Source organism: Lutra lutra, chromosome 3 (assembly GCF_902655055.1).
Source record: "Lutra lutra chromosome 3, mLutLut1.2, whole genome shotgun sequence".
In the NCBI taxonomy this organism is placed as follows: Eukaryota; Metazoa; Chordata; class Mammalia; order Carnivora; family Mustelidae; genus Lutra; species Lutra lutra.
In genome coordinates this window covers 46,920,178-46,946,723 of record NC_062280.1, presented here as the reverse complement: position 1 = coordinate 46,946,723, position 26,546 = coordinate 46,920,178, and the positions used below count along the sequence as shown (strand labels likewise).

Here is a 26,546-nt window from a genome sequence, read left to right as displayed (position 1 = left end):
CACCCTGTGGCTCCCAGTCCCTGGGGCCCCGCCCGCACTGGCGTCCTGGAAGTCCACGTCGTTGCCACTGTAGGCGCCGCGAAGCCGATTGGTCATGACCTTCAGCTGCATGATCTGTTGGCGGACGGTCATGTCGGGTTTGGTGATGTCCACCTCCACCTCGGGGTTGTTGATCTGATTGGCCAGGCCATCGCCCATCACTTCTGGGAGGTACCTGGAACAGCCGAGAACAGGCCCTGGGTCACTGCCTGCTCCCTGCAATGGGGTGCTACTCTGGCATGCCCTCCCACTTCCTCTCCTCCTGTCCAGGTGCTGGCAAACCTGAGACCCCCGCAGCCTGTTGGGGCTTCCAGGAGCCCACAGAGCATGGTGTGGATGCACCGAGTGGGGCGCACGCCACTGGGGGCTGGCCCAGGCCCTTGTCTAGGCTTCCCGTGTCCCACTGCATGCCCGGCGTCAGGCATGGCCCCGTGCACATAGCACTTGGTGACATAGGCCAGATGAGGGGCCTGGGTGAGGCTTCTGAGGCCAGCCGGCCTATGGGCAGCTGGGGAGCACCCACCTGCCTTTGGCCATGCCATTCCAACAGCGGTCATCACTGGCGCTGCTCATGGCCAACTTCTCGCTGCACAGCACACCGGGGAGGCTGATCCAGAAGTCTTGGGCATCCCGGAGCTGCACCTTGGCCCCCGAGACCTGCAGGGCAGCGGCCAGGCCATGGGGAACCCCACTCAGCATGCCCTCCCGTCACCTGCCCACCCCAGGCCTGGCCGGCTGAGGGCTGCTCACCAGCTTCTCCAGTGCGCCAGTGGGAGGCTTCTCCTGTAATACCAGCTTGCCCGGGTGCCGGTTCTCCTCGGGCCCAGAGCCCTGGGGGTTCACCTTGGGGTTCCCACAGCCCTGGATGACCTGGGGGAAGACCATGGGGGTCCTGGAGGGGCACAAGGCCAACTCTGGGCTGCCCCGCCATGCCCGCTGCACCTGCCTGCCCACACCTTGGCCGTGAGTATGTCCTTGTTGTCCTGGAGGGCGTTGATGGCTTCTGCCAACCACAAATGCACGTTGCCGATGACACTCTCTGCTCCCGAGGGGCCCCAGAACTTGTCAGTGATGAGCACCATGGAATCTGGCCCAAGTATGAACATACGCACAGAAAGCATTTTGTAAATATGCACGCTAGCTACCTCACGTCAACATGCTAGCTCATGCACATGCTGACACACATGCACGCCGGCCCACCAGGCGTCCGCTCACGAACACGTTAGCTCTTATGTGTGCTGGCTGGTGCATGCACGCAACACGTGTACAGAACCTCATGTGTGTGTTGGCACGAACTGTACTGGCCTACCATGTGCCCGTGCCAGCTGACATGTGCTCAGACCATATCCTAACACGCACATGTGAGCACACGTCAGCACACGTGTGTGGGTTAGCCGCGCCAGCACACATTAGGGCATACACCGGCTGGCATCTGGGCCTGCTGGTGCACCTCCCGTCAGCCATGTCTGCGCACACGTGTAAATGTGCACGAATGTCAGCCCACTACGTGTGCCACACATGCATGTTAGTTCAGGCATGGGTGGCCTGCCCTAGGTCACAGGTGTGTTGTATGTGTGCATAGCAGGGCACTTGCTCGGGGGTCGGGAGGGGAGAGAGGATGAGGAGTCATGACCCCAGAGGGCTGCATGCCAGGTAGCAGTTGGAGTCATGCTCTGTTCTGAATGGCCTCCCTGTCCCATGACTCCGGGCCCCTCCCCCTCCCAGGGCCATGGCCCACGCTCCAGAGGGCAGGCTGGCTGTGTCCCTGCACCTGCAGACCCCTTCTCTGGCGCGTGGTGGTGGGGACGGCTCACCCAGAAGGTTCCTCCACTCGGCATCGAGGTCGGCCTGGTTGGCCAGGCAACCCTTGAGCACGTTGCGGCAGTAGTCCGGGCAGGGCCGGGCGCCAGGGACCCCCAGGCAAGGTGCGCAGTATGCCAGCTTCATGACAGCCCTCGTGCACTCTGGACCCAGGGGCACCTGGGGAGGCAAGGCCGCCTGAGCCCCGCCTGGCAGCTGGCCATGTCCAGCCCTCCAAGGATCCCCAGGGTAGAGGGCTCAGGACAGAAGTCAGGAGGCTGCAGCTCAGCCCCAACCTGTCTTGGGGACCCTGTCTCATCTCAGAGGGTCAAGCAGGCTCCCAGGGGTCGGGCCATCCTCCTCACTGCAGCCATCCCAGCGCATGAGTCCCTGGAACAGCACTGTTCCCGAGCCTCATGAGAAGTGTGTGTGCGCCTCCCCTCCATGCTGATGAGGGGACTGGGGCTCGGCTGGGAAGGGGACTCGCTAAGGACTCCAGCTTGAGAGGGAGGTGGCTTACGCCCAGGGCTGTGTGGGTCTGACTCGGGCTGCCTCTTTGGGGAGGTATCCTGCTGGCCCTCAAGGCCTCAGGCCCAGCCTGTTCTGGCCTCCCGACATTGTCCACCCCACTTCCCCGCTCCCGTCCACCCGACCCCTGCGGTTGGCTCAGCATCCAGCTCCCTGTTCTTCTCCTCCCACCCCATCCGGCTTGGGACCCAGCCCGACAGAGGAGGGACTGCTGCCCACATCAGAGCTCTATGCCCGGATGGGACGCGGGATGGAACCGCTGTCTGCAAGCCCAGGGCAGAGGGATGGGGGTGGGGCTGGGAGGCGGGGCCGCTGTGCGCACCTGGGCCACCTTCCGTACCACGTCGCCGGCCACGCCCAGGCCCTGCACGAAGGCTCGAGCTGCCACAAAGGCACGGGTGGCGCGCAGGCGCAGCTCGCGAGGGGCTTCTCCGAAAGGCCGCAGCGTGTCGGCCTGCTTGCCCAGGCAGTCCAGGTAGTCATCCGGGAGGAGCAGCTGCGGGTGCAACTGCCGGAAGAGGCGCTCCAGCAGGCGGGCCCAGAACTCTGCCAGCGTGTCCTCCAGGTGCAGGTTGGCGCCGCGGTAGTAGAGGCGCAGCTCGGCGTACAGGTCCCGGAAGGCCCTGGCGCTCTGCGCATACAGCTCGCCCAAGGTGCCGGGGAAGGCATCCTGAAGTGCCCGCTCCGACTCGTTCAGCAGGTGCTGGAAGTGATCTGGACCCGGGGAAGTGGGTGTGAAGCCTCCCAGGGTCTCCTGGCCCTCTGCCCACTCCCCAAGTCTCAGCCAGAGCCGGATTCCTGGGGGTGGCAGGCTCTGCCCAGCATCCCCGATGCTCTGGGAGAATCAGAGCCCAGGCTGTGGAGGCTGGAAGGGCCCTGGGTGCCCCGGGACTCTCAGACCTCCCCCCTCCTCGATTGCCTGGGGTGCAAAAGCCTGCCTGGGGGTCCCTCCTGGGCCTCAGGGTCTCCAACTGGGACTCCAGTTGACATTTTGAGGCCGGCACAGACACAGGGTGCTTTAGTGACCTACTGGGATCACCTGTAAGGTGGGTCCTGAGCCAGGGGGTGGGATCCACCTCCATTCTGCCCACTGCCCCCTGCACTGGCTCCAACCCCCATGTGTCTGGCTGTCCTTCTCTTTCTTTTAGATGCCCTCCCTTGGGTTCCATAAGCCTCAGCTCTTGTCCTGCCCCCAGAAGCTGGCCTGCCTGATGGCCCGGGGAGGGTCTCCTGTCACCTTTGGGATGTGCCCAGGACCTGGACAGGCGTGCTGAAGCCCTCTGGGGGAGAGCAGGGCATGAGCATGTGGAGCAGACCTCCATGGTTTTGGGGAAATGCCCCTGCACCCTAAGTGCCCAGAATGGGACCCTCAAGAGCTCCCACCCCCTCTGGCAGGGAGAAGTAGAGTCTGTAACCACACAGACCCTCCACTCAGACTTGTCCCTGAGAGCTATGGCCACCCTCCCTGCACAGGCCCTGGGACCCTGGGCAGGCTCCCCAACATCTACCCCCGTCCCCCAAGGCCTTGGGCTGTCGGGCTGGCTGGGGCAAGAGATCCTCCACAGCACCACAGGTGGGAGTGGGCAGCTCCTGGCCAGGCTGTGGAACGGTGAGCAGGGGTTCAGGGGCTAAGATCATGGACCTCAGTGCCTCTTGGGACTGCCTGATGACTGCAGACACACACTCTCCCTCTTCTGTCCACTCAGGCTCTGCCAGAGAACCTTCCCCCTCCAGTTAGACTTTAGGTCACTTCCTGGGGGCCCCACCCCAGCTCCCACCTCATTCCCCTGAGGTGACCACTGTGGGCATCATCATACCAGCCAACTCCATGTTGTCTCAGGCACTTGCTCTCTGCCTGGACCTGGTGTGAGACCTGGTGAGAGTCTCCCAACCACCAAGACGCTGCCCTGGAGACAGGAAGGCCACACCCGGGGCCCCAACCGCCTCTTGCTCCCATAGCAGGGCAGCCCCAGCCTCAGTCCCGTCCTGGCTCTGCGCCACCAGTGGTCGGGGCAAGGCCTGTCCCTGTCTGCTGGTGACAAAGAGACACTTCTAGAGAAGGTCCCCCCTGAGGGGCTGGGCCTGATCTCCCCAAACGGACATGCGTACTGCTGTGCACACCACAGGATGCACGAGGAGGCCTGCACACAGCCTTCTGCTCCTGCCTCGCCCAGAGAGCTGCCCTCGTGCCCAGGTCCCCCCAAGCCCAGGGGCCTGCTCACCATCGAAGCTCTGCAGCTGGGTGGCGAGCGTGGTCTGCAGGGCGCGGCTGCTGTCCAGGAGGGCAGCCTCTAGCTCAGCACGGCTGCGGTTGGCCAGCTTCTCCTCCATCTCGCTGGTACAGCAGGTGTAGCCCTGGGGGCAGACCCTCAGGTGCTCTCCTGTGGGGAGGGGCTGCTGTGAGGGAGAGGAGGGACCCCGGAGGCTGGGCAGACCCTGGAATGGGACACAGCTCCAGCGGGGGCCTGGGTTGATCGTGCAGTCCCCAGCGCAGGACACAGGAGTGGGGCTGCCCTCTGTGTATGGCCTCCAGGCCCTTGGGGGCAAAGCCAACGGGGGTGGCATAAAGCAGGGGTGCAGGAGGCTGAACCCTAGGGCCGGAATGTCCACTGTCCTCCCAGCCCCTGAATGCCCCCTGCTGCCACCACACAGTTGAGGTGACCATCCCAGGGGTCCTGGCACAGCTCAGGTGATGTGTGCCCCAGCACAGAACGGCCTCAGGGCGCTGGGTCTGTGCAGAGGGGTGGGACTGCCAGACTGCTGGCTTCCCAGGGCAAGCTTCCAGGCCTGCAGGGTGCCCTTGGCCTAGGCTGAGGATGGGGGGGGAGGGCTACCCCCACCACGAAGGGCAGGGCAGGACCATCAGAGCCTCCTCCTACCCCCAGTCCAGAGGTGCACTTTTCCAGTGAGGACTGCAGGCCTGAGTGGGGCTACTGACTGGGGGAATGGGGTGCGTGGTGAGGAGTGGTCCTGCACATGGGGGCCTGGACACACCTGGGTCCCCATCAGGTGTGCGCCCCTTCCTCTGTCCCCAAAGCCCTCCTCACCCCTTAATCTCCCAGCAACGCACCACCCACGCTCTGTCCCGGGGACAGGGCCAGAGGCTCAGTGCACACAGCACCGTGGAGCTGTGCAGGGAGGTGTGTGGGCCACACAGCAGGAGCCTTTGAAAATGCGGTGGGGCCAGTGTTAACAACCACAGCGATTCTGAGGCGGGTGCTGGGACCCCATCTTACAGACCGGGAAACAGGCTGGCGGAGACTCGGTTTCCTGTCCAGTCCATGCTATGCCTCGAGGAGCCAAGTAGCTCTGTCAGGCTGCCTGCTGTCAGACCTCCATAGCCCTCCACTCCCCTCCCCACCCTACTGGCCGTGGTTCTGGCCCCAGGGCTGTGGAGGAGGCTGGGCCCTGAGTGGAGGCGGCGGTTTAACCTGAACAGGGTCTGTGGAAAGCTCACCCTGTGCGCTGTTGTGGGGGGCTGGATCAGCCTGGGCAGAGCCCTGGGGGTCCCGAGGCTGACCTGAGGGCTGGGGGGCTCCCAGGTGACCCTCAGAGGAGGGTGAGCAGGAGGCCTGGAGGGCACAGGCAGCTTCCAGCAGAAGCTTGGCGTTGGGGGGGTGGGAGACAAAGGTAATTATCCTGAGGCTGAATTAATCCTAAAGAGTTGGTGGGAACCACCAGGTCAGACTGGGCGGGAGTGTGTTGGTCTCCCATGCTCACTCGCACAAGCCTGGGCTGGGTGAGCAGCGGACAAAACAGAGCGGCTGTGTACATGCCCTGTGCCGACCATGTGCTGTGCGATGCTGCGCGGGCTGCAGGCCCTGCACACTGGGTGGGACTGGAGGGAGGATGTCAGAGGTGCCTGGAGGAGACCACTCAGACACAGTGGGGGAGGGGAGGTTTGGGAGTGTGGAGATGGAGGGAGAAGGCCAGTCTCTCCTTCTTCCCCTTCCCACATGGGCCCTGAGCAGTCCCACTCCCCAGGCCCCAGGTGCCCTCAGCTCTCAAACACCCTCACCCTGCAGGGGCTGCCCATCTGGGGAACCACCACCCCTGCTCCCAGGGCCTAGAAGTGATGCTAGCGTGTGTGTCTGAGGGGGGCTCTGGCCCCCACCTTGGGATAGGGCTGAGGGGGTGTGACAGTTGGGGGTCTGAGACCTGACCCCCGGGGTGAATCAGGGCTTTCAGGGCCACCTGGGGTCAAGGGTCAGAGCCTGGCTCCCCAGGGCCTGAGAGCGAGGAGGCACCCACCCACATTCCTGCACCCCTTCTCATGAGGGCTGGGTGGGTAGGGGCCTCCAGGCAGGAAGGGCTGGGCCGAAGAACGCCTCCCATCCCTCTTGGGTCTTGGGGCCTTTGCTGACTTGTGGGTGTGGCCCTGGACCCTTGTCAGCAGGCAGCAGGACGCTGGGCAGGATGAGGGTCCTCTTTATGGGGTCCCCTTGCATGAACTGGCAGAAAGCTGAGCTCCCTGTCTCAGCATGCTCTCTCAGGATCCTCTCTCAGGATCCTCTGCATACCAGGGTCTAGGCGGGCTGGGGGGTGAACTGGGGGCGTGCCCTGGGACGGGGGCAGGTGCCAGCCTGGGCTCTGCTGCACTGGGCACTCGGGCTGGCTGGGTGGGCACAGGCTGCCAAAGCGAGAAAGCACTGGAAGGCCATAGGGATGGACAACGTCTGTGACTGGCTGCCCTCCAGTACCCTGGGGTAACCGACCAGCTCCCCGAACCTGCTAGCACATGTGGGCAGCAGAGAGATGGGGCTGCAGATTAAACCTGGGGAGACACAGGGAGCACCCCCCCCACCCTGTGGGCAGGCTCTGAGTGGGCCCCTGGGCACTGCCAGCATAGCCATCACTCTCACCCCAGTAACCTCCCCGGAGCCTCCCAGCCCTGCCTGGCCACCTCGTCCAGCCGCCCGGTGGCCTGCGCCGTTCCAGCTGCCCCAGCACAGCCCCCGTCCCTCCCTCCCTCCTCGGACACACGGGAGTGAAGACACGGAGCCAGAGCCCGGGCGCCGGCCTGAGGCCCCGGGCGGGCTGGGCCGAGGCGGCCCCCATCCGGCTGCAGGGCGGATGCAGAGGCTGGTGCAACAGTGACAGTCAACGCAGAGCCCAGTGCTTTCCTCCTGCCCACTCTCGCCCGGCTTGGCCTAGTGAGCATATCACTGATAGCCCTGGACGTCAGCCAGCTGGACATGGGCTCTGCAGGGCACCTCCTGCACCCCCCCTCAAAAATAGCAAGCCTGCGCCTCCTGGTCTGGTCAGAGCCAACTTGTGCCGGGGTGGTGGGGCGCCAGGAGGGAAAATGAGCTCCCTGCCCCTGGCGGTGTGCAAATCCCACTGGTGGCATTCTGTACTCTGTCATTCCAGACCCTCTGCCCCCCAAACCCCCATCTCTCCTCTCAGCTCAATACCTGCAGAGGAAGGAAGGCTTGCCCAGGAGGGAGGGAATGCTCCTCCCAGCCCTGGGAGGCATCGGCGGGTCCACTCTTCCCACTGACCCCTCCCCCAGCCGGCCAGCGACCATCCCTCTTTTCTCCCTCAGTCGCTTTGCTGTTTTTGCAAAAGCTGGCCACAGCCTTCCCTAGTTTGTGGGACATTTCCTCCCATGGGTGATCTAATTTTGGGGGGGGGAAAGGGGGAGGGTGGTTCATTCCTCACCCCAGTTCCTGTGGCACTGCTCCTCCAGGCCCTGCCCTTGAATTCCAAGATGCCCTCTGATCCTGCTCCTCAGGGTTAAGTTCTTGCACCCACTTCCCTAACCCCATCAGCAATGGCTTCTCTTCCTCGGCAGCAGACCACCCATGTCCATCTTCTCCCCTCCAGTCCCAGACTTGCTGGGGTCACCCCAGATCCCCGACTTCTCTTCACTAAGCCCCTACCAGTCTGGGGCTCCAGACATCTTTAGGGCCCACACCCTCCTGCCACCTGCTGAGCCACGGCTCCCACTGTCCTGTCTTAGCAGCCTCCCAAGAGCGTCCCCACCCAGCAGCCACCCTCGCCAGCACTGTCAACCCAACGCTTTAGACCCTCACCCCAACAGTGCTCATTCTGTCCAGTGCTGGACACAGACCTCATGTGTCCAGGCCATGCCTGGCAGCCACCTGTGGTGATGGCGCTAGAGCCCTTCCATGGAGACTGCAGAGGGAAAGTGGCGCCATGCCAAGCCCATCTCTCCAGAAGCTTCTAAGGCTCACATAAGAGTATGCAGACTGCTGCTCAACCTGTCTTTAAAGCCACATCCCAAAGACTCTGCACCAACCGACCCAGCCACCCCTAGCACACTGATTCCCTGTCGACAGTTCGCCTGCACTGGCCGCCTTGGGGCGGAGACACGGTTGTATGGACAGCCCCAGGTACCAGGACACACCACGTGAGAGGCCCAGCTCTGGAAGAGCAGGAAGGGCACTGCTTCCCCACCCCTCCTCTTTCCTTAGTTCTGGACCCTCCATCGGGCCTTGCTGGCAGGCCGGGTGTAGCCAGGTAGAGAAGGCTTTCCCAAGCAGTACTCTTCTCTGGACCACTGCCCCCTGCCCACTCCTGTTCCCAGCTGCCATCCAGCCCCGGTGGCCATGGGGTCCCCCTGGCATGGCCACCAGCCTGCTGGGGGTGGGAGGCACTGAGCACACAGAGGAAGATTCCCGGGTCTTCTGTCCGGAAGCCTTTGCCCCTGACTGGTCCCTGAAAGAGGGCCACACTTGATCATCCGGAAGGGTGGCCTCGGACCCCCCCCCCTTGCAGAGGACATTTCAACCGCAATCTCTCACCCTCCCTCCTAACACATCAACAGCAGCAGTAACCCCTCCTGCCTCCTCCTGCCTCCTCTGACCCAACCTGCTTCTCTACCCCTCACCCACCACCCAAAGCCAAGCACCCCCCCTTCAGGCAAACGACAGCGTCACCAAGGAGCCCTCTGTCACTTCCACCACGCACTAGGACCCACAGCCAAGGGGGCATCACTGCGGACACTTCCTCCCTTGGTGGGTGGGAGGGGTCGGCCCCCCAGGCCTGCAAGGGGCTGCTTTGCAGGTGGTGGAACAAAGGCTGGGCGCCTGGGTGCCCTGGATAGTCCCCATCGGCCAGTGCAGAGCCCTGCGCCCCGTGGGGCAGGAGCCACAGCTAGCGGGCAGTGTGGAGATGCACAGGCGCCGGGCAGCACCGGGGGGACTGGGCGCTGGTGCAGTGGGCCCGGCGGCGCCCAGGGGGTGCGGGGGCTGCAGCAGGCAGGCAGGGAGGCAGAGAGCAGTAGGGGGGCCACGCGGGGGAGGGGCGGGGGGCTGCGGCAGGCGGGGCAGGGTGGGGGTGGGGAAGGAGGGCAAGCGATTGGCGGGGAAGGGGCCTGCCGCAGCGGGCGCGGCAGCAGAGGGGACTCCTGGGGGCTGCGGCAAGCGAAGGGGAGGGGGATGGGTTTGACGGAAGAGGAAGGGGGGCTTGCTGCAGGAAGGGGGCTGCGGCAGGCGCTGGGAAGCACAGGAAGGGATGGGGGTGGGGAGGGGTGTTAGGATGCTGCGGGGCAACGGGCAAAGAGGGACCTGGGGAAGGGGAGGTGGGGAACGGGAGGGGAGAAGAAGTGGGGTGGTGCTGGGGTGCGGCGGTGATGGGGTGGGCATGGAGACTGGCGATGGGGCTCCTGATGGGAAGAGGTGGAGAAGGGGATGGGACGTGGAGGAGGGCCCCCATGCGCTTGTGGTGGGGATGAGGGTAGGCGCAGGATGGACAGAAAATGCGGCCAAGGCGGTGGTGATGGGGGACAGGGGTGGGGATGAGGATGTCGAGGCGGAGGGAGTGAAGGTAAGGGTGGCAAGCCTGAGGATGGGGATGCAGGTGGGGGGGCGGGGAGATGGAGATGGCTTGGGGCAGACGGCTGGCTGGAGACCCAGCCTGGATCTCAGCCCCGCAGACGCCACCCGCGCTGTGGCCCGAGAGCCCTGCGCGGCGGTGGCTGCGGCTCCAGCGGCGGCGTCCCAGGCTGCAGTGGCGGTGACGCTCCGGGCGGCGCGCGACTCCGGGTGCGGGCGCGTGGGGGCCTGGGGACCCGGCCGGGGGAAGGAGCAGGAGCAGGACCCGGCCGGAGGGCTCAGAGGAGGCGCGGGCGGACGCGAGCCGGGAAGGAGCTGCGGCCACCGCGGCCCCGGCAGCCCCGCCACCGCACTGGCGCGCACGGCGAGGGCGGTGGCTCCAGGCGCGGGGACGCGCCTCCTCCCGCGGCCCCCGCCCCGCCGCACTCGGCACCGCCCCGTCTCCCAGGAACCCGCGGGCCTCCTGCCCGCGCCCCCTGCGGTCTGCAGACCCCTCGCTCCCCGCGGCGCTGCCCCTCCCGGGGAGGGATCTCCAGCTCCGGCTGGGAGGACCGGATCGGCCCCTGCAGCACAGCCAGCGCAGGCTTGGGGCTCTGGGCTCAGCCACCCCAGGAGGCTGAGGGCGGTCTGAGTGGGGCAGGGTGTCAGGTTTTCCCCTGGGGATGTGGGAGAACCTCTCCTGCCGACAGTGGCCAGATCCCCAATGCTGCCTGGGTACTCAAAGCCACCATCAGTTACCCCACATCCCCTACCTAACTCCCTCCAGTCCCCCAGTCTCTCACCTGGGTGACCTCGGCCTCCATCCCCACTGCTGATGTCCTTCCCGTAGGAAACAGTAAACCCGGCCTGGGCACACAGTCCACCGGCCCAGCCCCTACCTCCTCCCTGGGCGCTGTACCACACTGGTCCCACTCCCTTCCTCCCAGGACACCAGGATACCTCTCACCAGTATCCTCTACTTCTTGGAGCCCTGGCCCTGGTCCTGCTTGCCCCTGGCCACCACTCCCCCTGGAGAACACCACCCTTGCGCCCACCCAGGCCAGGCTTCTCTCAGCAGCGCGGCTGTGCCCGTCAGCCAGCCAGCTCGCGGGGACATGTGCCTGGCAAGCAACTCTTGATCCAAGTCCTCTCTCTAAGGCCTCGGCATCTCCGGGCCCCAGAAGCAGGGTGGGTTCAGAGGTAACTCAGAAGGTTGCTCTCTGTGCTGCCTGCTTCCTGCTCGAGGACCTCCTGGGCAGGCCACCCTGCCAGTGGCCACCAGGCTTGGGGGTGCCTTGGCAAGGCAGTGGGCCTCAATCACGTGGTCACAGCTCTGGGTGAGAGGACGGGCCCCTCCAAGTAGCCTCCCCAGCATTCAGCTTCAAGGTTCCCAGCTCATACCATGGCCTCAGAACAAATCAGGATGAAGAGGACCCTGGCTTTGTGCTACCTAGGACCCTAGGTCTCGGCTGCAGGGCAGGGAACGCTTGGGGCCCAGGGTTGAGTGTCCCCGGAACCTCTCCCATCGGGCCAAAGTTAGCCCTGCTTTCTCAACCTGGGCCCAAGTTGGGCTGCAGAGAGCATTCTGGTGGGTATGTGCACATGCCAGTCCCTGCTGGGGCTGGGCAGTGGTGGGGCTCTGCCTACCCTCCCTTGGGGCCTGGGCCAGCTGAGGGGACCCTATGACAAGTCCATAGGGAACAACCTGGAACAGCAGGAGGGAACAGAGAAGCTCAGAGACCCTCTCAGCTGTGCTCCCTGCAAAGACACAGCGCAGGCCCATCCATCCACTCCGTAAATGCCCAACAGGCAGAGGGAGCACAGACTCTCAGCTGCACCAGAACCCCGAGCAGACCCTCTAACTGAGGGAGCTCGTGGGGGCACACTGTGACCTGGGTCCGCTCTCAGCTCAGGCCCCATAAATACTGGGGGCTAGAAAAACAACTGGGAAGGGGTAGAGGGCTCAGCTGATCCCCTCTGACCCAACCACTTCCCACAAAGCTTGGTAGCCATGTCCAAAGTCACAGCCAAGCTCAGCCTGGCATCCCAGCCCGTTGCCCCTACCCAGCTCATGACCTGCCACTTCCACTAACTCTGGTTCTCGGTGCCCTTCCCTCTGGCTCAGCCCTCTTCCCATGCCCACTCAGCTTGCCCTCCGGGAAGCCTTCCCCGTTCCCTAGGGGCCACCGCACCTGCTCAGGCCGGCAGCTACCCTGGAGCCTTCCCCGGATCCCAGCTGGCTGCCCTCCCAGGCAGCAGGAGCACCACACTGCCTGCTGCTGGGAGCCTCCACTTCCCTTCTCTTGTCTCCCCGCCCAGCACCCAGGCCAGACCTGGGTCAATAAACAACTGGGCATGAGAGCGGTACAGAGGGATTCTTTGTCCATCGCTGCCATTCAAGGCTTAACCCCAGCCAGGCCCCAGAACGGCAGTCTCAGACTTCCCTGACCCAACCCCTCCCCGGGGGCCACGGGACAGCCAGCGGCGTGCTGGGGCCACGGGGGGGTTTTCAGGGTGAGTTTGCTCCCCACAAGGGCTCCCTTGTTCTGACAGAGACCCGGGCACCTTGGCGGGAGATGGAGGATGGGCCTCCCTTGCCCCCATGCGCTGTAAGACCGCCCCTGAGTCTAGTCCCAGGGGGATCCCGGAGCGGGAGGGTGGAGGTGGACGTGGGAGCAGGCATGCTCCACCAGCCCGGCCCGCCCAGGCTTCGTACAGCTTGGGCAGCACCTCTGCCCGCCCTGCCCTGGTTGCCCCAGCGAGGGGCTGGAGACAGAGGCCAGGACACAGGTAAACAGCAATTTTAGATAACCTGCGTTATTTTTTAGTATAAAAGAATCTGGCCCCGAAGAACTGAAAGCAAGGACGGGAAGGGAATCTTGCACACCCTGTTCAGAACTGCTTTACTCCTAACAGTCAAAAGGTGGCAACAAGCCAAGTATCCATGGAGGGAGGGATGCGTAAAAAAGTGTGGCCCGTCCACAAGAAGAGATATTCCAGGAGCAAGTAGGACACCTGCTATGATGTGGATGAACCTCGACCCTGAAAACGTGCTGAGGGGGAGAAGCCAGACTCGAAACAACAAATCCGGTCTGACTCCACTGACATGAGGCCCCTGCAGTGGTCAGACCCACAGCGACACAGAGCAGAAGCATGGGCGCCAGGGGCCGGGGCGGCGGGGAGTCCGTGCTTCATGGGGACAGAGTTCTAGATGGGGAAGATGAGAACATTCTGGAGACAGAGGCTGGTGACGGGTCCAGGACAGTGCGAATGCAAGTAATGACTCTCAACTGTACACAAAATCAGCGAAAATGCAAGTAATGACCCTCAACTGTACACAAAATCAGCGAAAATGATGTATCTTTTTATGCACATTTTATCATCAAAAAAGCAAGCCCGCCCCATATGTGTAACACATTTACACTAAATATGTAGGGCACACTTTCACTAAAATCTTATTTGCTGTTTACTTCAAATTAAAATATTCAGGACAAACCTCCGCTGTAGGGTTACTCACTATCCCAAACACCAATTTAACTGGATAGCTGGTAGCTCTACCTGCTAAATCTGTCAGCCCTGGGGCACCTGGGTGGCTCAGTGGGTTAAGCCACTGCCTTCGGCTCGGGTCATGATCTTGGGGTCCTGGGATCAAGCCCCACATCAGGCTCTCCGGGGAGCCTGTTTCCCCCTGCCTCTCTGCCTACTTGTGATCTCTCTCTGTCAAATAAATAAATAAAATCTTAAAAAAAAAAAAAATCTGTCAGCCCTTCCGGGGATATGGGGAGAGGCCTCATGGAAGCCACACAGATTCCCTCCCTGCAACGATCAGTCACATGTCCCCCGCTGGGGTCCTCAGACCTACAGCCCCAGCCTCCTCAGAGAATACTGGACCTATCCCAATGAACAAGAAGATACCATTCTACCCATCTTACAGATGGGAAAACGGAGGCTGGGAGAGGTTACCTGACTTGCTCAATGTTTCAGACCTGCTGCCTAATGCCACTGGCCCATGAGTCTCCCTGCCTTCATCGAGGTGGGGGAAACAGGAGCCCTGGGGCCCACCGGTGGCCTGAGAGTCCCAGGTATGGACATGAGGCCTCTCCTGGAACATGAGGGCCTAGTGGGCTTCGCTGGAGCAGGCCTGCCCATTTCTGTTGCGGGAGGGACACCTGGCTGGGTGCTCCTGCCAGCAGCATAGACCCACCACTACAGACAGCCCCCATCAGGCCCTGCTGAGCACACAGAGGGCTCCCAGACCTCCCAGACCACCGGAGGCCAGTCTGGTGGCCTCCCCAGAGGTGGAGCCCTGACCTCTTGTGGGTCCTGGGAGCAGGTGGGAATGTTGAGGGCCATTCCATTCCCTGGCTTCTCCTGCTCAGTTTCTCAGGGGCCAGTCAAGCTGTAAGCATGTCAGAGGAGGGTCAGGGCCTTCAGAAAGGGGGGAATTCAGGTCCCCCAGGCATCCAGCATCTTGGCCCTGCCCTGTCCAGCCCTGAGCAGCAGGCAGAAGGGCACACAAAGAGGCACACATTTCTGGACAGAGGTGGGATGGTCCTGCCCAGGGCAATCGTGGAGCGGATGACCAAGGGGACAGAACGAGCTCTATCCCCAGACAGTGGCCACAGGGATGCTGAGAAGGCCCCACACCCTCTTGTGAAGAGTGGCCGCTCTAATGCAGGCCGCCAGACTCCAGGCCCGGCTCCAGGCCCGGCTCCAGGCCCACCAAGGGTGCAGGTCCTGCCGGCACCATCTCCTATCTCCCTCCAATCTTACCCAGGGCCTGCGCTGATTTCTGGTGCCTCCACCCACAGTTCTCTTCTGAAAACTGGCTGCCATCCTCCAAGGCCACCCACAGTCCCTCGTCATGGGCTACCCTCCAGGATGGGCCCGGCCAGCTCTCCCCACGGTGTTCAACTACCAGTGAGCAGGGCAGTCCAGGCGGGAGCCTGTGTGGGGGAAGGCAGCGGCAGTGGGTAACTGAGTGAGGGCAGAACACTCCCTCTGCCTAGACCTCTGCCGCTGGCCGGGGGTCCTCTGCTTTCCCACCATGGGCACCTCCCCTCCTGTGCTGCGAGAAGGCTGGACTTGGGGACAGAAGGACTGTCTCCCCAGGGCCCTGCAGCACAGGCTCAGGCTGGGCACAAGAGGGCAGTGATTCTCACAACTGCCCCGTGCGGCAGGCACTGCTATCAGCCCTCTCTTACAGAAGAGCACTGAGGGGCTCAGAGGTTCAGCGATTGGCTCAAGGTCACACAGTAAGTGAACGTGGAGCCGGCACTCGAACCCCAGCAGACCTGGTTTTGGGTTCCTCTGGAGACCTGCTTCTTTCCTAACACGGTAGCCCCTGGGAATGGCCACTGGATTCGAGGGACAGTGGCTCTGGGACCATGCTTGTTAGGCTAGCATGCCATTTCCCTCAGAGCTGGGGCCTCTGCCTCTTGTGTGGCATTGCTGACTTTCTGCAAAGAGCCCGCTCCTCCCTTCCTCTTCTAGCTGTGGGCAGGGTGCTCTAGGACCTCCAAGTGCAAGCTCTCAGCATCAGAGAAAGTGGGACCAGTGAGCAGCCCAAGGCAGGGGTCCTGGAAGGGCAGCCCAGGAGGCTGGGCCCTGGGGTGCCCCATGGGGAGGGGTCTTTGCTCTACAGCTCCAGGTTGGGGGTGTGACTGCAACCCCCCTGCGTCTGTCTGAATTCACTTGTTCATTGTCTTAACTTCTGACTTATAAAGGAACACCTGTCGTTGTGGCTGTGGACCTAAGGCTCACGGGAGAACCCCGATTCCTGTCCGGACCCTGAGCCTGTGGCACGGTCTGTGGCTGGGTTTCGGCAGGGAGAACAGCCTCAGTGCGCAGGAGGAGCTCAGGGAGCACTTGCTCAGGGATGCAGAAAGACTCAGGTTTGAGTGTCTCCATCACCCGCTCCGCCCTTGCCCCCGAAGCCTCTCTCAGGTGCAGTCTCTTCTCTGTGCCCTGAACCTCCGAGACTGTGTGCAGAAGCCTGCCCACCCCTCCACAGGTGTCTAGGAAGCAGAGGATTCTGCAGCCGATCACAAAGGCGAAGTGCCGCTTCGATCACAGGGTGAGAAAACCAAGGTGCGGTGGCGCGCGTTGCAGGCCTTCCCGGGATCTGCACGACTGGGCAGCATGTCCAAGACCCGCTGGGATCGCCAAGTGGCACGGAGCTGCCCACAGCAAATGGAAAGGGCTGCAAATGCATTGGCAGCTTCTCCCGGCGACCACGTCCCAGATTCTGGGGCTCTGCCGTTGCCGTAAACACTGCATTTCTGTTAGAGGTGAGCATAGACACGCTGTCACTTTCTCAGCCATGTTCACCAACTCCTTGACTCCTTCCCCTGGGCCTCTCCACGTACCCCAGTTACGAACCCTCGCCTCCAATGACCTGCCTCTGCACCTGTGTCCGTCCACCCACCTCACCCTCCTTCTACAGCCGACCCCACCACCCACCCTTCAGGGCTGTCCCGCCCTGGGCAAAGATGGGTGCCCCTGCCCCTGTGCTCCACAGGCCACTCCCTCCACCTTGCTCTGAGCTTTGCTTGAAGTGTTTCTCACGAGGGGCTGCTGGGATTTCTGGAAGCCGCCTCCTAGCTGTTCAAGAGTGTCCGGCACTTCTTAGGGTCCCTGGCCACCCCAGCCCCACCCCTAAGTCTCTGGGACAACCAAAAATGCCACCTAGTAACTGTTCCTTGTCGGAAACACCACCTCGTCCTAGGCCTGGGGCTTTAGGGCTGTGTGTCTGGCCCATAGCGGCCCTTATGTCCCCCAGCCCCCCAGATGCACAGCGACAGGGAGGTGCCAGTCCCTGGGTCACTTAGAGGCTGGATGCCGAGACAGCTGCAGTATCGGGCCTGTGGCGTGGGCAGCCCGCTGCAAGCCGGAGGAGGTCAGGGAGGGTGGAGCTGAATGACAGCCTCATCCTTTTAAAGTAACTCTGTTAGTCCAGTGTGTCCCATGCTCCATGACAACGGGGGGTGCGAGTGATCATCTGAGCCAAGCCTGGCAGTGGGTGGCATCATCTCTCCCCAGGGCCCGGAGGGGCCCACAGGTGGGCGGGATGGATTCCCTTGGCCCCCAGAGCCAAGGATGGGCACTCAGGGCCCCGATGCTTGAGGACACACTCAGATGTCACACACAGCTCCCCATGGTGGCCCAAATGGCTCCATATGGCACCAAGGACACGCTCAGACACAGGGATGGGCCTGGATGGCTACTTGCAGGTTGGGAAGTGGGTCCTCAGGGTTGGCCTGAAGGTAGGCACTGGCCACTGAACCCCAGATTCTCTGCTGATGGGGAGGGAGCCCGGGGAGGCACCCTAGTCAGGGCCCAGCTGTCCAGCAGGGAGGGAGTTGTGCTGGCCTGTCCCTCCAGGTATTGGCAGCACTGGGGACTGACCAGCCGGGGTACAGATGAGGCTCAGATCTGGCCAGGGTCTGCAGGCTCTGGACTGCTGAGTTTGGGATGGTCTGAAGGCCCCAACCGAGTTTCTCACTAGCTTTTGATCTTCTGGGAGGCAGAGCCCATGGCTTTTCATCATGTGTTCCAGAGACCAGCAGAGGGTGAGCACACATGGATGAAGGGACGGCAGGGTGGGGGTCCTTGTCCCCCCACCCCACCTGGCCAGCCTCCCTCGTCCCTCACAGCGGGGTAGGGCAGGGGGGCTCAGGCACTTGGTGCTCATCAGCACGACCAGCTCTGACCTCAGGAGGCCCTCCTGTAATCCCAGTGGTCGCAAGGGCATTGACTGGGCCTCATGTGGGCCTGTAGGTTTCCTGGCCCCTTTCTCTACTGGGCCTTCCCCAGGCCTCCCTCCCCCGACCATGAAAACCAGGGCCCGTCTCTCCTTGCACCTGCGGGTGCTCTGGGGCCTAAACCCCCAGCTCTCTGTACTCTGGCTGACCTCATCCTTGCACTCGGGACCACCTACCCAGCACCCATGGGACAGGGCCACACAGTGTCCCCTAATGCCCCACTGAGGCGGGTGGGCATGGCCTCCTCCACTGCTTCCCCCACTGCCCCACTCTTCTCCAGGGGATCCCTCTCAGGTACCCACCCATCACTCAGTACCCACACCAGATGCCACTCGAGGGACAAGACTCTGAGCTCTGGGGACTCCTTTCTGGGACCCAGTTTCCTTATCCACAAACTAAATGACTGGACCAGATGGTCCTCAGCCTACCCTGCAGACACTGTGGGAGGGACCACTGAGCAACAGACTAGAGGAGGCCAGGGTGAGGTCGAAGGAAGCAGGGTCTTGGCTCCTCAGTAGGTGGGATGGAGAGGCACAGAGCTGAGGCTCCTGTAGGGCCCCCTTTACCTGCCAGCTCCAGCCCACTTCCTCTATTCTGGTCCTTGTGTCCCCTGCAGGGCCCCGGGGGGAGCTCACAGCACAGCACCCCTCCCCCTGCTGAGGGTCCCAGGCAAGCGCCACCCCCCCACACCCCCCCCCCCCCCCGCCCTGTGCTGAGGGAAGCTCTCCTCGGGGCTGTTAGCTGACCCTCCCCTAGCACCAATGCCCAGTGCTGTGTCTGGTTTTCTGTCTTCCCACCCTCAGCCCCCACCTGGTGGGTCGCAGACAGCCTGGTCTTCCCTATGAGACACAGTGGGGATGGCAGGCAGGGCCCTGGGCCTCTGGGGGGCTGAGGTCAGGGCAGACAGCAAGGGAGCAGGATTGATGGAGCCCCTCGGGGCTGCCCTGTCACCCAGCCAAGCCTCCAGAACCCAGGGAGCACTTAGCGCAAATGAGCAGCGCGCCTGGGCTGCCGTACCAGGAGGTGGCTGTGTGCGACCGGCTGCCCTCCATCTCCCTGCGGCTCCAAGCCCTGCTTGGCCTCCTGGCCCCTCAGCCCCACTCCCTCCTCCCTGGCATTCCACCTGGGGGCTCGCCTGCTCTGAATGCTCTGTCCCCTGCTTGGGGGCCCTCCAGCTTGCAGGTGGGGACCCCGAGCCTGCCCGAGGAACACTGGTGTCACTGGGTAACAACCACATCAGCCAGGTGCCCCCAACCCCACAAGGGTGGAAAGGCTGGCCCCCTTTGTTGCCAGCCCTGGTTCTGGGCCATGACACAAAGGCCACATGCTGGGGGCTCATTCAGGCACTGAGTGTCAGAATGCGAGGCTCCCTGGCCCTCCTGCCCTGACTGGGATAGAGAAGTTGAGGGTTACAGGGGCAGGAGACGAGCCACAGACCTGGTGGCAGTCAGGGCCCAGACCTGTGGTCTCTAAGCACCCCCACACCAGGGATGTGTCCTAAGAAGGTTGCGGGCGGGCGGGGGTGCAGAGCAGGCCAGGAGTTGGCCTGACGCATTGCTGGGTCACCAGGGCCCCTGAGCCTGTGGCAGACATGGGGACCTGGGAGGCATGGCCCTTTCCTGAGGGGCCATGGTCACAACACACTCAGGGCCCAGGATCACCTAAGAGCATGGAGCAGATGTGCGGGGCCACCAGCAGCCACGGGCCACACCGTGGCCCCTGACTCGTGCCACAGTCCTAACCCGCAGGATATGGGATGGTGCCCATATCTGAGTACGCAGTCTTTGCAGAGATCACTGCTTACGACAAGATCCCGCAGGAGTCGGTGGGCCCCTAATCTGACAGGACTGCTGTCTTCACTTCTGTAGGGTGAAGTCTGGAGGCCGCACAAGAAGGCCTGCAAAGAGGAAGCCAGATACCTACAGGCGGAGAAACCAACGCCAAGGATGGCCCGCCCACCCCCAGAGAAGCCCGGAGAGCTTGGAGCAGACTCTGCCTCTTGGCAGTGGGAGGAGCCAGCCCTGCTGCACCTGGATCCTGCGCTTCCAGCCTCCGAGCTGCCAGAAGAGAACCTCCGCAGTGTAAGCCGCCAGTGTGTCTTCGCATGGCCCTGGGAAGCCTGTGCGCTCCCAGACCCCCGGCACCCAACCCAGGCCTGCCACACGGGAGGTGCCTGGAATCATTTCCTGCTGAGGCCTGCCCAGACTTGGGGAGCACCGCAGGGAGAGCCCCAGAATGTGGGCGGCTGGGGGATGCCCAGGGAAGTGGAGTGGCAGGGCCAAAACCCCTGGAGAGGATGGACCCGGCCATGTGCCATGGGTGTGCACCGGGAGGACCCACTTGGTGGGAGGGTGTGTGCCAGAAAGGTGAGCCAGCCAGGAGCTCTTGAGAGGTGACCCCAAGGCCGCGGGCAGATAAGGGGATGGGATGAGGCTGACCTGGCCGCCTCAGGGGCTCCTAGACCTACCTAGGATTCTAGGATTCTTGCTGGGAGAGCACGTGTGCACCCTCCCACCTAGAGCTTCCCTGGCATCCACCGCCTGTCTGAAGACGGTGGAGGAGGCTGGTGGCCTGGACCCTGCCCCACAGTGCAGAGGACACAGCTGGGAGGCCAGGCCTGCCCTCACCTCACACCTGGCTACTGTGTGCTCCCACCTGGGAAGGCGGGATAAGGCCTGGGGTGGGAGGAAACATCCCCCAATCTGTGCGCCCCACCCCCCACAGGAGACTTCCGGCAGCTCAGGGCACTTGCCCAGGCCTGTCTTAGACAAACAGTAGCAAGAAAGGCGGCCAGCCACTGTGACAGTGAGGAGGCAGGCTCCAGGGTGGGTGGCCTCGGGCTGGAGCCCTCCTGCTGCTGGGCCCGTTTCTTCTCCTAGATGTGGGCAGTGAGCTGACCCCACAGGGCTGTGCGGACAGCTGCACATGATCAGGGATGGCGCCAGCAAGGAGACAGTGACCGGCAAGGGCTGAACTAGGCGGCAGGGTCCAGTTCCTCCAGGCCCTGACACAGGTTGGAAACCCGTGTCTTGGTGTGAAACCACACTGCACCAAAGCAGGTCTTGGGAAGAAGACTCTGGGTTACGAGAGAGGTGCCCAGCCTCTCTCTGCCCGGGCATGTCCAGGCCTGGGAGTGGTGGATGCTGGTCCCATGCCCGACCTGATTCCTGGTGGCCCGGGGTGAGCCCCTCTCCCGGCCTGTCTCCTGTCCAGGGCCGGCTAGACAGACACCTGTGCCTGTGGGTGTGGATATCCCAGCTTGGGCCTGGACACGCCCACATCAGCCAACTGGGCTCTCCTCCTGGCTCTGAGGGCCCAGCCTGCTGCCAGGCCAGTGTGTCCCCAATCCCTCTCCCAGTAGGCCTCTGTGGCCCCAAAGGCCTTCCAGCTCAGGCTTACACTGTTCCTTCATTACTGCCTGCAAGGAACCAGACCAACGTCTCCTGTCTCCTAGGCTCACTTGCCCAGGCATTTGTCTGTGACTCCTGGGGGACCTGGCCCAGTGTGGTGCAGGGGACATACTGGCTGCTCCTTGCACTGGCCAGTAAGACACAGCCGGGCCACCCTGTGTCCGCCCAGGGGTCACCTGATTCACACCCTGGTGCCTAGGAACGGTGCCTAGGAACAGCCCTTGTTAGCAGGGCAGGAGCAACACACCACGAGGCCCACTGAAGAGCTGGCCTTCAGCAGACAGGCATGGAGGACCAGGCGGAGGACAAAGCCCAGCTACATAGAAGGCCGATTCACCCACAGCCCTGTCCTGATGGAGACAGGGAGGCCAGACCAAAGGCTCAGGGGGAGTTCGGCTCACAAAGGTTCCTAGCTGGCCTCAGAAACGGAGCCAGGCCCCAGAGAGGCATCGGGAAAAGGCAGCTGATAGTCGGCTGTGGCCTGGCCTGGGATTTCTATTCCTGGCCTCTGGACTGGAAGGGCTTGAGACCTCCAGAAAACTCAGGAGCCCAGGACTGGGCAGCAGTGAATGCCACAGGCTTTGGGGTCAACAGACTGGGTTGCCATCCCTAGTGGCCTGTCTCATGTGGTCTACGTGCTCTTAGCAAAGTTACGTGGCTTCCCTGGGCCTTGGTTTACTCATCTGTAAGTCAGGTCTAAGAACACCTGTCCTCATCTGATGCGTCAGGGAGACAGAAGTGGGAAGAGACGTGCACTGAGTCTTGGTCCTAAAAAGGGCTCTCAAGCGCTGGACACCGCTGACTGAGGGGGTCTGCCCGGGCCGGCAGAGACTTCGGGGCAGGGGTGAGGGGCAGAACATGCACCAGAGCCAGGAGGCAGTGCATGGGGCCAGTGTCCCTCCTGGGGACCTTTAGGGGGCTTGTGACTGTTACTCTGTCATACGTGAAGATGCAGAGGCAGAGAAGCCAAGTGGGTCAGGAAGCTGGCGCAACAGGACTGCCTTCTGAACCCAGGCCCGGGGAGGATGTCCTTCCTCTCGCAGGAGCACAGCAGCATGTCCGGCAAGGTGCTCAGACCGTTGCATCATGCGGGTGGCCCTTGCACATCCTGGCTCCCTTGGGCCTCCCCACCACGTGCCTCCCCCCTGTCTCAAAGCTGGGGATGATGAAACCACAGGTCCTTGAACAGTGGAGGGCCAGAGTGGCGGCACAACTGGGGGCCAAGGACGGCCTGGAGACGCAGGCCATGAGCCAGGTGGCTTGGGAGAGCCCCCAGCCCCCAGCTCAGGGACAGATGCTGGGTGGGTTCTCTTGGGCCCAGCCAGGATGGCCCTCCCTGGGGTGTGGGGGGCAGGGCTGGGGCTTCTGAGGGCTCTCCCCTAGAATCCCTTGCCACCCCCGCAGTCAAAGCTGGTGCACAGAAGCCATAGTTTCTGTCGGTGGGCCCAAGTGTGGTCCCTGCTGTGGCTTCCGCAGTCCACAGGAGCCCTGCTGGCAAGGGGGCAGAGGGGCAGCTAACTGGTTCTCATTGCATGGACAGGCCCCTCCGGCCTCCAACCCCCAGTGCTGTATCCCTAGACTCCTCCCACTTTGCCCAGGCCCTTGGTCAGCCCCCGCCCACCTTGCATGGCTCAGCAGAGAGCAGGACACAGGTGGGTCCCCAGACTGAGAACCTCCCCAGTGTCGGGAACTGGGCCAGCTTTTGTGGCTATGGCAGAGAAGTGTACAGACAGAGGTGGTCCCTGTCCCCAGCAGCCCAGGAAGGGTCAGAGCCATGCAAAGGTCATCACTCAAGTGTCGGGAGGCAGAGTGGTGCTGAGAGATGTCCAGGAGCCAGGAGCAAGCTGGGAACCAGGAGCAAGCTGGTCAGCACCGGTGGGCCTATGTGCCTGTGTGAGCCAGCATGGGGCTCGGCGTTTGCCCCACGCCCGGCAGAGGGGCCCTGGGCAGGCTTGGACTGGTGGCCCTCACTGGCTCTGAAGCACACTGGCCAGAGGGAGTGTTCCCCTGTGGCCTTACTGGGCTGCAAAACCCCCAGGACCGCTTCTTCCCCTGTAAAACGACGACAGCTGTCATCACCGAATGCCAGGCCCAGCCACCCAAAAACATCACAGGAAGTCCCAAACAGGAGCCCTGGGAGCCCCGGGAGCCCCGACATTCCCCACTCTCACAAGCTCACTGACATTTCTGGTCCCCCAACGGAGGCTGGAAACACAGCCCGCAGAGTCAGGGCTCTCTCTTGCCTCCCTGCCTCCCCACCCTCTCCCCCACCACCTGGGCCAGCTGAATCAGGGTGGGTTTTCACCAGGTGGCGACCCCAGGGCAGGGAGCTGGTGGCCGGGCGCCTGGGAGAGGAGACTGAAGCCAGGGCTCCCAGAGAGGCCGTGTGGCTCGGGCCACCAGAGGGCGCCTGGCCCACAGAGGCCAGGCCCAGTCACAACAGGAGGGGACACAGGGCTTGCTGCTGCCCCGGGAGGTCACCCTGTATCCTTTGCTCCACGTGGCGCTGGCACTCATCTCAGTGCCTGGCCCTGTAGGGCCCTCTGGAGTTGCAGTGTTCATGGGAGCTTTAGCTGCAGGGGGTCAGGGAGAGGAGCTCCTCTGAAGACCTTGGCCCTAGGATGGAGAAGGCTTGGGGCGCCGGGAGGAAGGGGCCCTGGTAGGGAGGGTGGTGACCCTGCCCGGAGCACAGTCCCCAGCGTTCCAGGCCCAGGGGAGGGCGGCACTCGAGCCCTGACCTGCACGATGCTAAGACAGCTGCTGAGTAGCCATCCTCCTCCAGCTGGACAGAGAGACAGACAGCACCCCATGTGCACCCATCATACTCACAGACTGAGATGCACTTTGATCGCCCTGGGTCCCTACTCCACTGCGTCCAACTGAAGGGGAACAAAACCCAGCTCCCAGCCCCAGCCCAGCCCCACCTCTGCATCCCGTTTGCCCCACTGTCTCCCAGCCGTTGGCGGCTGCCCAGACTCTGCCACTCTGTCTCTCGGCCTAACCAGGACAGAGGCCTGTGGATTCGATTAAGTTTAGGATGGTCCCTAAGGACACAATGGCCAATGGCAGTGGATACAAGAAAGAGAGGCACAGGGGAAGGCTTCCATCCAAGATCTGGGGCTTGGTGGGAGCAGTGGCTCAGTGGACCTTGAGACCCAGGCATGGGGCAGGATCCAGCGGGAAGGCCAGGGACACCCAGGCAAAAGTTCCTGTTTGTGTGGGAGGAGGGGCAGTGGTGGGCAGAGGGCCCCGAGCTGGCCCCAGGCACCCAGGCATGTCCACTTGTCCCACCAGAGAGGCAGTCCTGCTAGTGATAGGAACTTTCAGCAGAGGGAGGCCTGCTTTGGGGTCCCTGTGAGGGGGGGCTCTCCAGAACATTGGAGGATGGGCAGATATGTCAAAGGACCTCTCAAGGCAGCTCTCTCTGTGTCCGACCTTCTGGGGGTCAGGAGGCCAGAGCCCGGCTGCCTTTCTCCCACTCCCCAGAGAGGCAGGGCCATGGGCCTCACAATGTTCCATATCTCTGTCATTCAGAATTTCTGCAGTGGTCATTCCTCGTCCCCCCGGGGTCACCATTTGAGCAGAGCTCTTACTTGCACATGCCTGCCCCTAGTTTGGGAGAAATCCCTCCCTGGAGGAACGCTGGTCTGCTCTGCTGCTGCTCCCTGGTCCCAGGCACACCACACAGGACCCAGTGCGCTTCCCCACACGTTTGCAGTTTGAGGAGCCCAGGGGTCGGGGTGGTCCTTTGGACACTGTACTCCACCCCCCACCCTCACATACCCTGGCTCCAAAGCTCCTCAGAAGCTCACAGGGAGAGGGTGAGCAGGACTGAGGGCAGCTGCAAGCCTGAGGATGCCTGGGAGGGTCGATGCTCTTACAAAGAAAAGACAAGGCCCCTGGGCGGGATCCAAGGCGCCGACCACCTGCAGCTCGACTCCCAGCCAGAGGCAGCCTGGAGTGCCCCGCCAGCGGGCCAGCGAGCACAAGTTCCCAAGGCAGGAATCCGGGTTTACAGGCATTCCCGCTCCAGGTGGCAGAGGTCGTGCCTCACCCCCACCCCAGGCACCGGGCTAGCACTCCACCTCGCAGGGGCCCCACTCCCGCCAGGAATGGGGGACCTCTAATTGAACCCAGCTAGGCTGCCGCTGCTGGGGATCCCACAGGAATCCTCAGGCCCGACCGGAGGCGGCTCCCGGAGAGGCCCTAACAGCCAACTGGGAGTCCCCAGCCCGAGACCGCCGTCAGCTGCGCCCGACAGCCAGCCCCGCAGCCAGCCCAGCGCGCCCGGGGGCTCCGACTCCCGCCCCGCCACCGCGCAGTGCCGAGCCAATGGCCGAAGACGCCCAGCTCTAGCTGTGGCCCTGGAGGACGCTCCCCGCCGGGGACGGCCCGGCCCACAGCCCCACGAGGACAGCTCCGCGGGGGAAGGGGCCGGTGTGCGTGCTGGGGGCTGGAGGGCGGCGGAACGGAGCGCAGGAGACCCGGGCGGCACTTGGAGGCGAGGCCCCGAGGGGTGCAGACGAGCGGGGTACAGGCGGCGCGATCTGGGCGCAGGGCAGACCAGGGGAGAGCAGGAGAGCGCAGGAGAATCCCCAGACACGCCGGGGTCCGGGGCCCCCGGGCCGCGCCCTCACTTACCGGAGATCTCCGCCTGGGGCACGTCGCTTAGGCTGAAGCCCTTGGCGCCGTAGATCTGGCGGACTTCGCTGCAGCTCCGGCTCTTGCTGGCAGGGTCCCCGCGGGCGCAGGCGGCCAGCACGGCGGCCGCGCAAAGCAGCCACCAACCTCGGGCCCGCAGCTCCATGGCGGGGCCGGGGCGCCCCGGCCGCACGCCCGCCCGCGCCTCTCTCGGATCCCGCCCGGGGCCGCGCAGCCCCCGCCCGCGAAGGGCAGAGCCAAGGTCCCGGAGCGTGCGGCTCGCGGTCCGCAGGCGGCGGCGGCCGAGAAAGCGGCGACAACAAAAGCCGGCGGCGCGGGGCGCGCGGGGCGCGAGGTCCGGCCGCTTGGTCTGGCGGCACAGAGAGCGGCGGGCGAGCGCGCAGTCCGGGCTCGGCGCCTCCCCTGCGGGCGGCCCGGCCCCTCGGCAGCCGGGGAGGGGGCGGGGCGGGGCGGGGCGAGCAGGGGCGGGGCGGGTAGGGGCGGGGCGCGCGGGGCGGGGAGCTGCGCTGCCGGGCGCGGCGCGGGGCGCGAGGAGGGGCGCGAGGAGGGGCGCGCCAGGCGCTCTT

At 63.6% G+C, this 26,546-nt stretch overlaps 1 protein-coding gene across 1 annotated transcript in view; it reads right to left on the bottom strand.

The window, feature by feature from the left end:
* Window positions 1–26,339, bottom strand: part of GPC1 (glypican 1) — a 28,600-nt gene extending 2,261 nt beyond the window's left edge. Inside the window, exons 1-8 of the mRNA XM_047721587.1 lie at window positions 25,960–26,339; window positions 4,590–4,748; window positions 2,690–3,081; window positions 1,854–2,019; window positions 996–1,126; window positions 790–909; window positions 563–696; window positions 39–214 (exon numbers count right to left, since the gene is read on the bottom strand). Of these exons, the coding sequence (XP_047577543.1) occupies window positions 39–214; window positions 563–696; window positions 790–909; window positions 996–1,126; window positions 1,854–2,019; window positions 2,690–3,081; window positions 4,590–4,748; window positions 25,960–26,125 (1,444 nt within the window). The 5' untranslated portion in view covers window positions 26,126–26,339. The remainder of the gene's footprint in view (window positions 1–38; window positions 215–562; window positions 697–789; window positions 910–995; window positions 1,127–1,853; window positions 2,020–2,689; window positions 3,082–4,589; window positions 4,749–25,959) is intronic.
* Window positions 26,340–26,546: the final 207 nt, after the last annotated feature.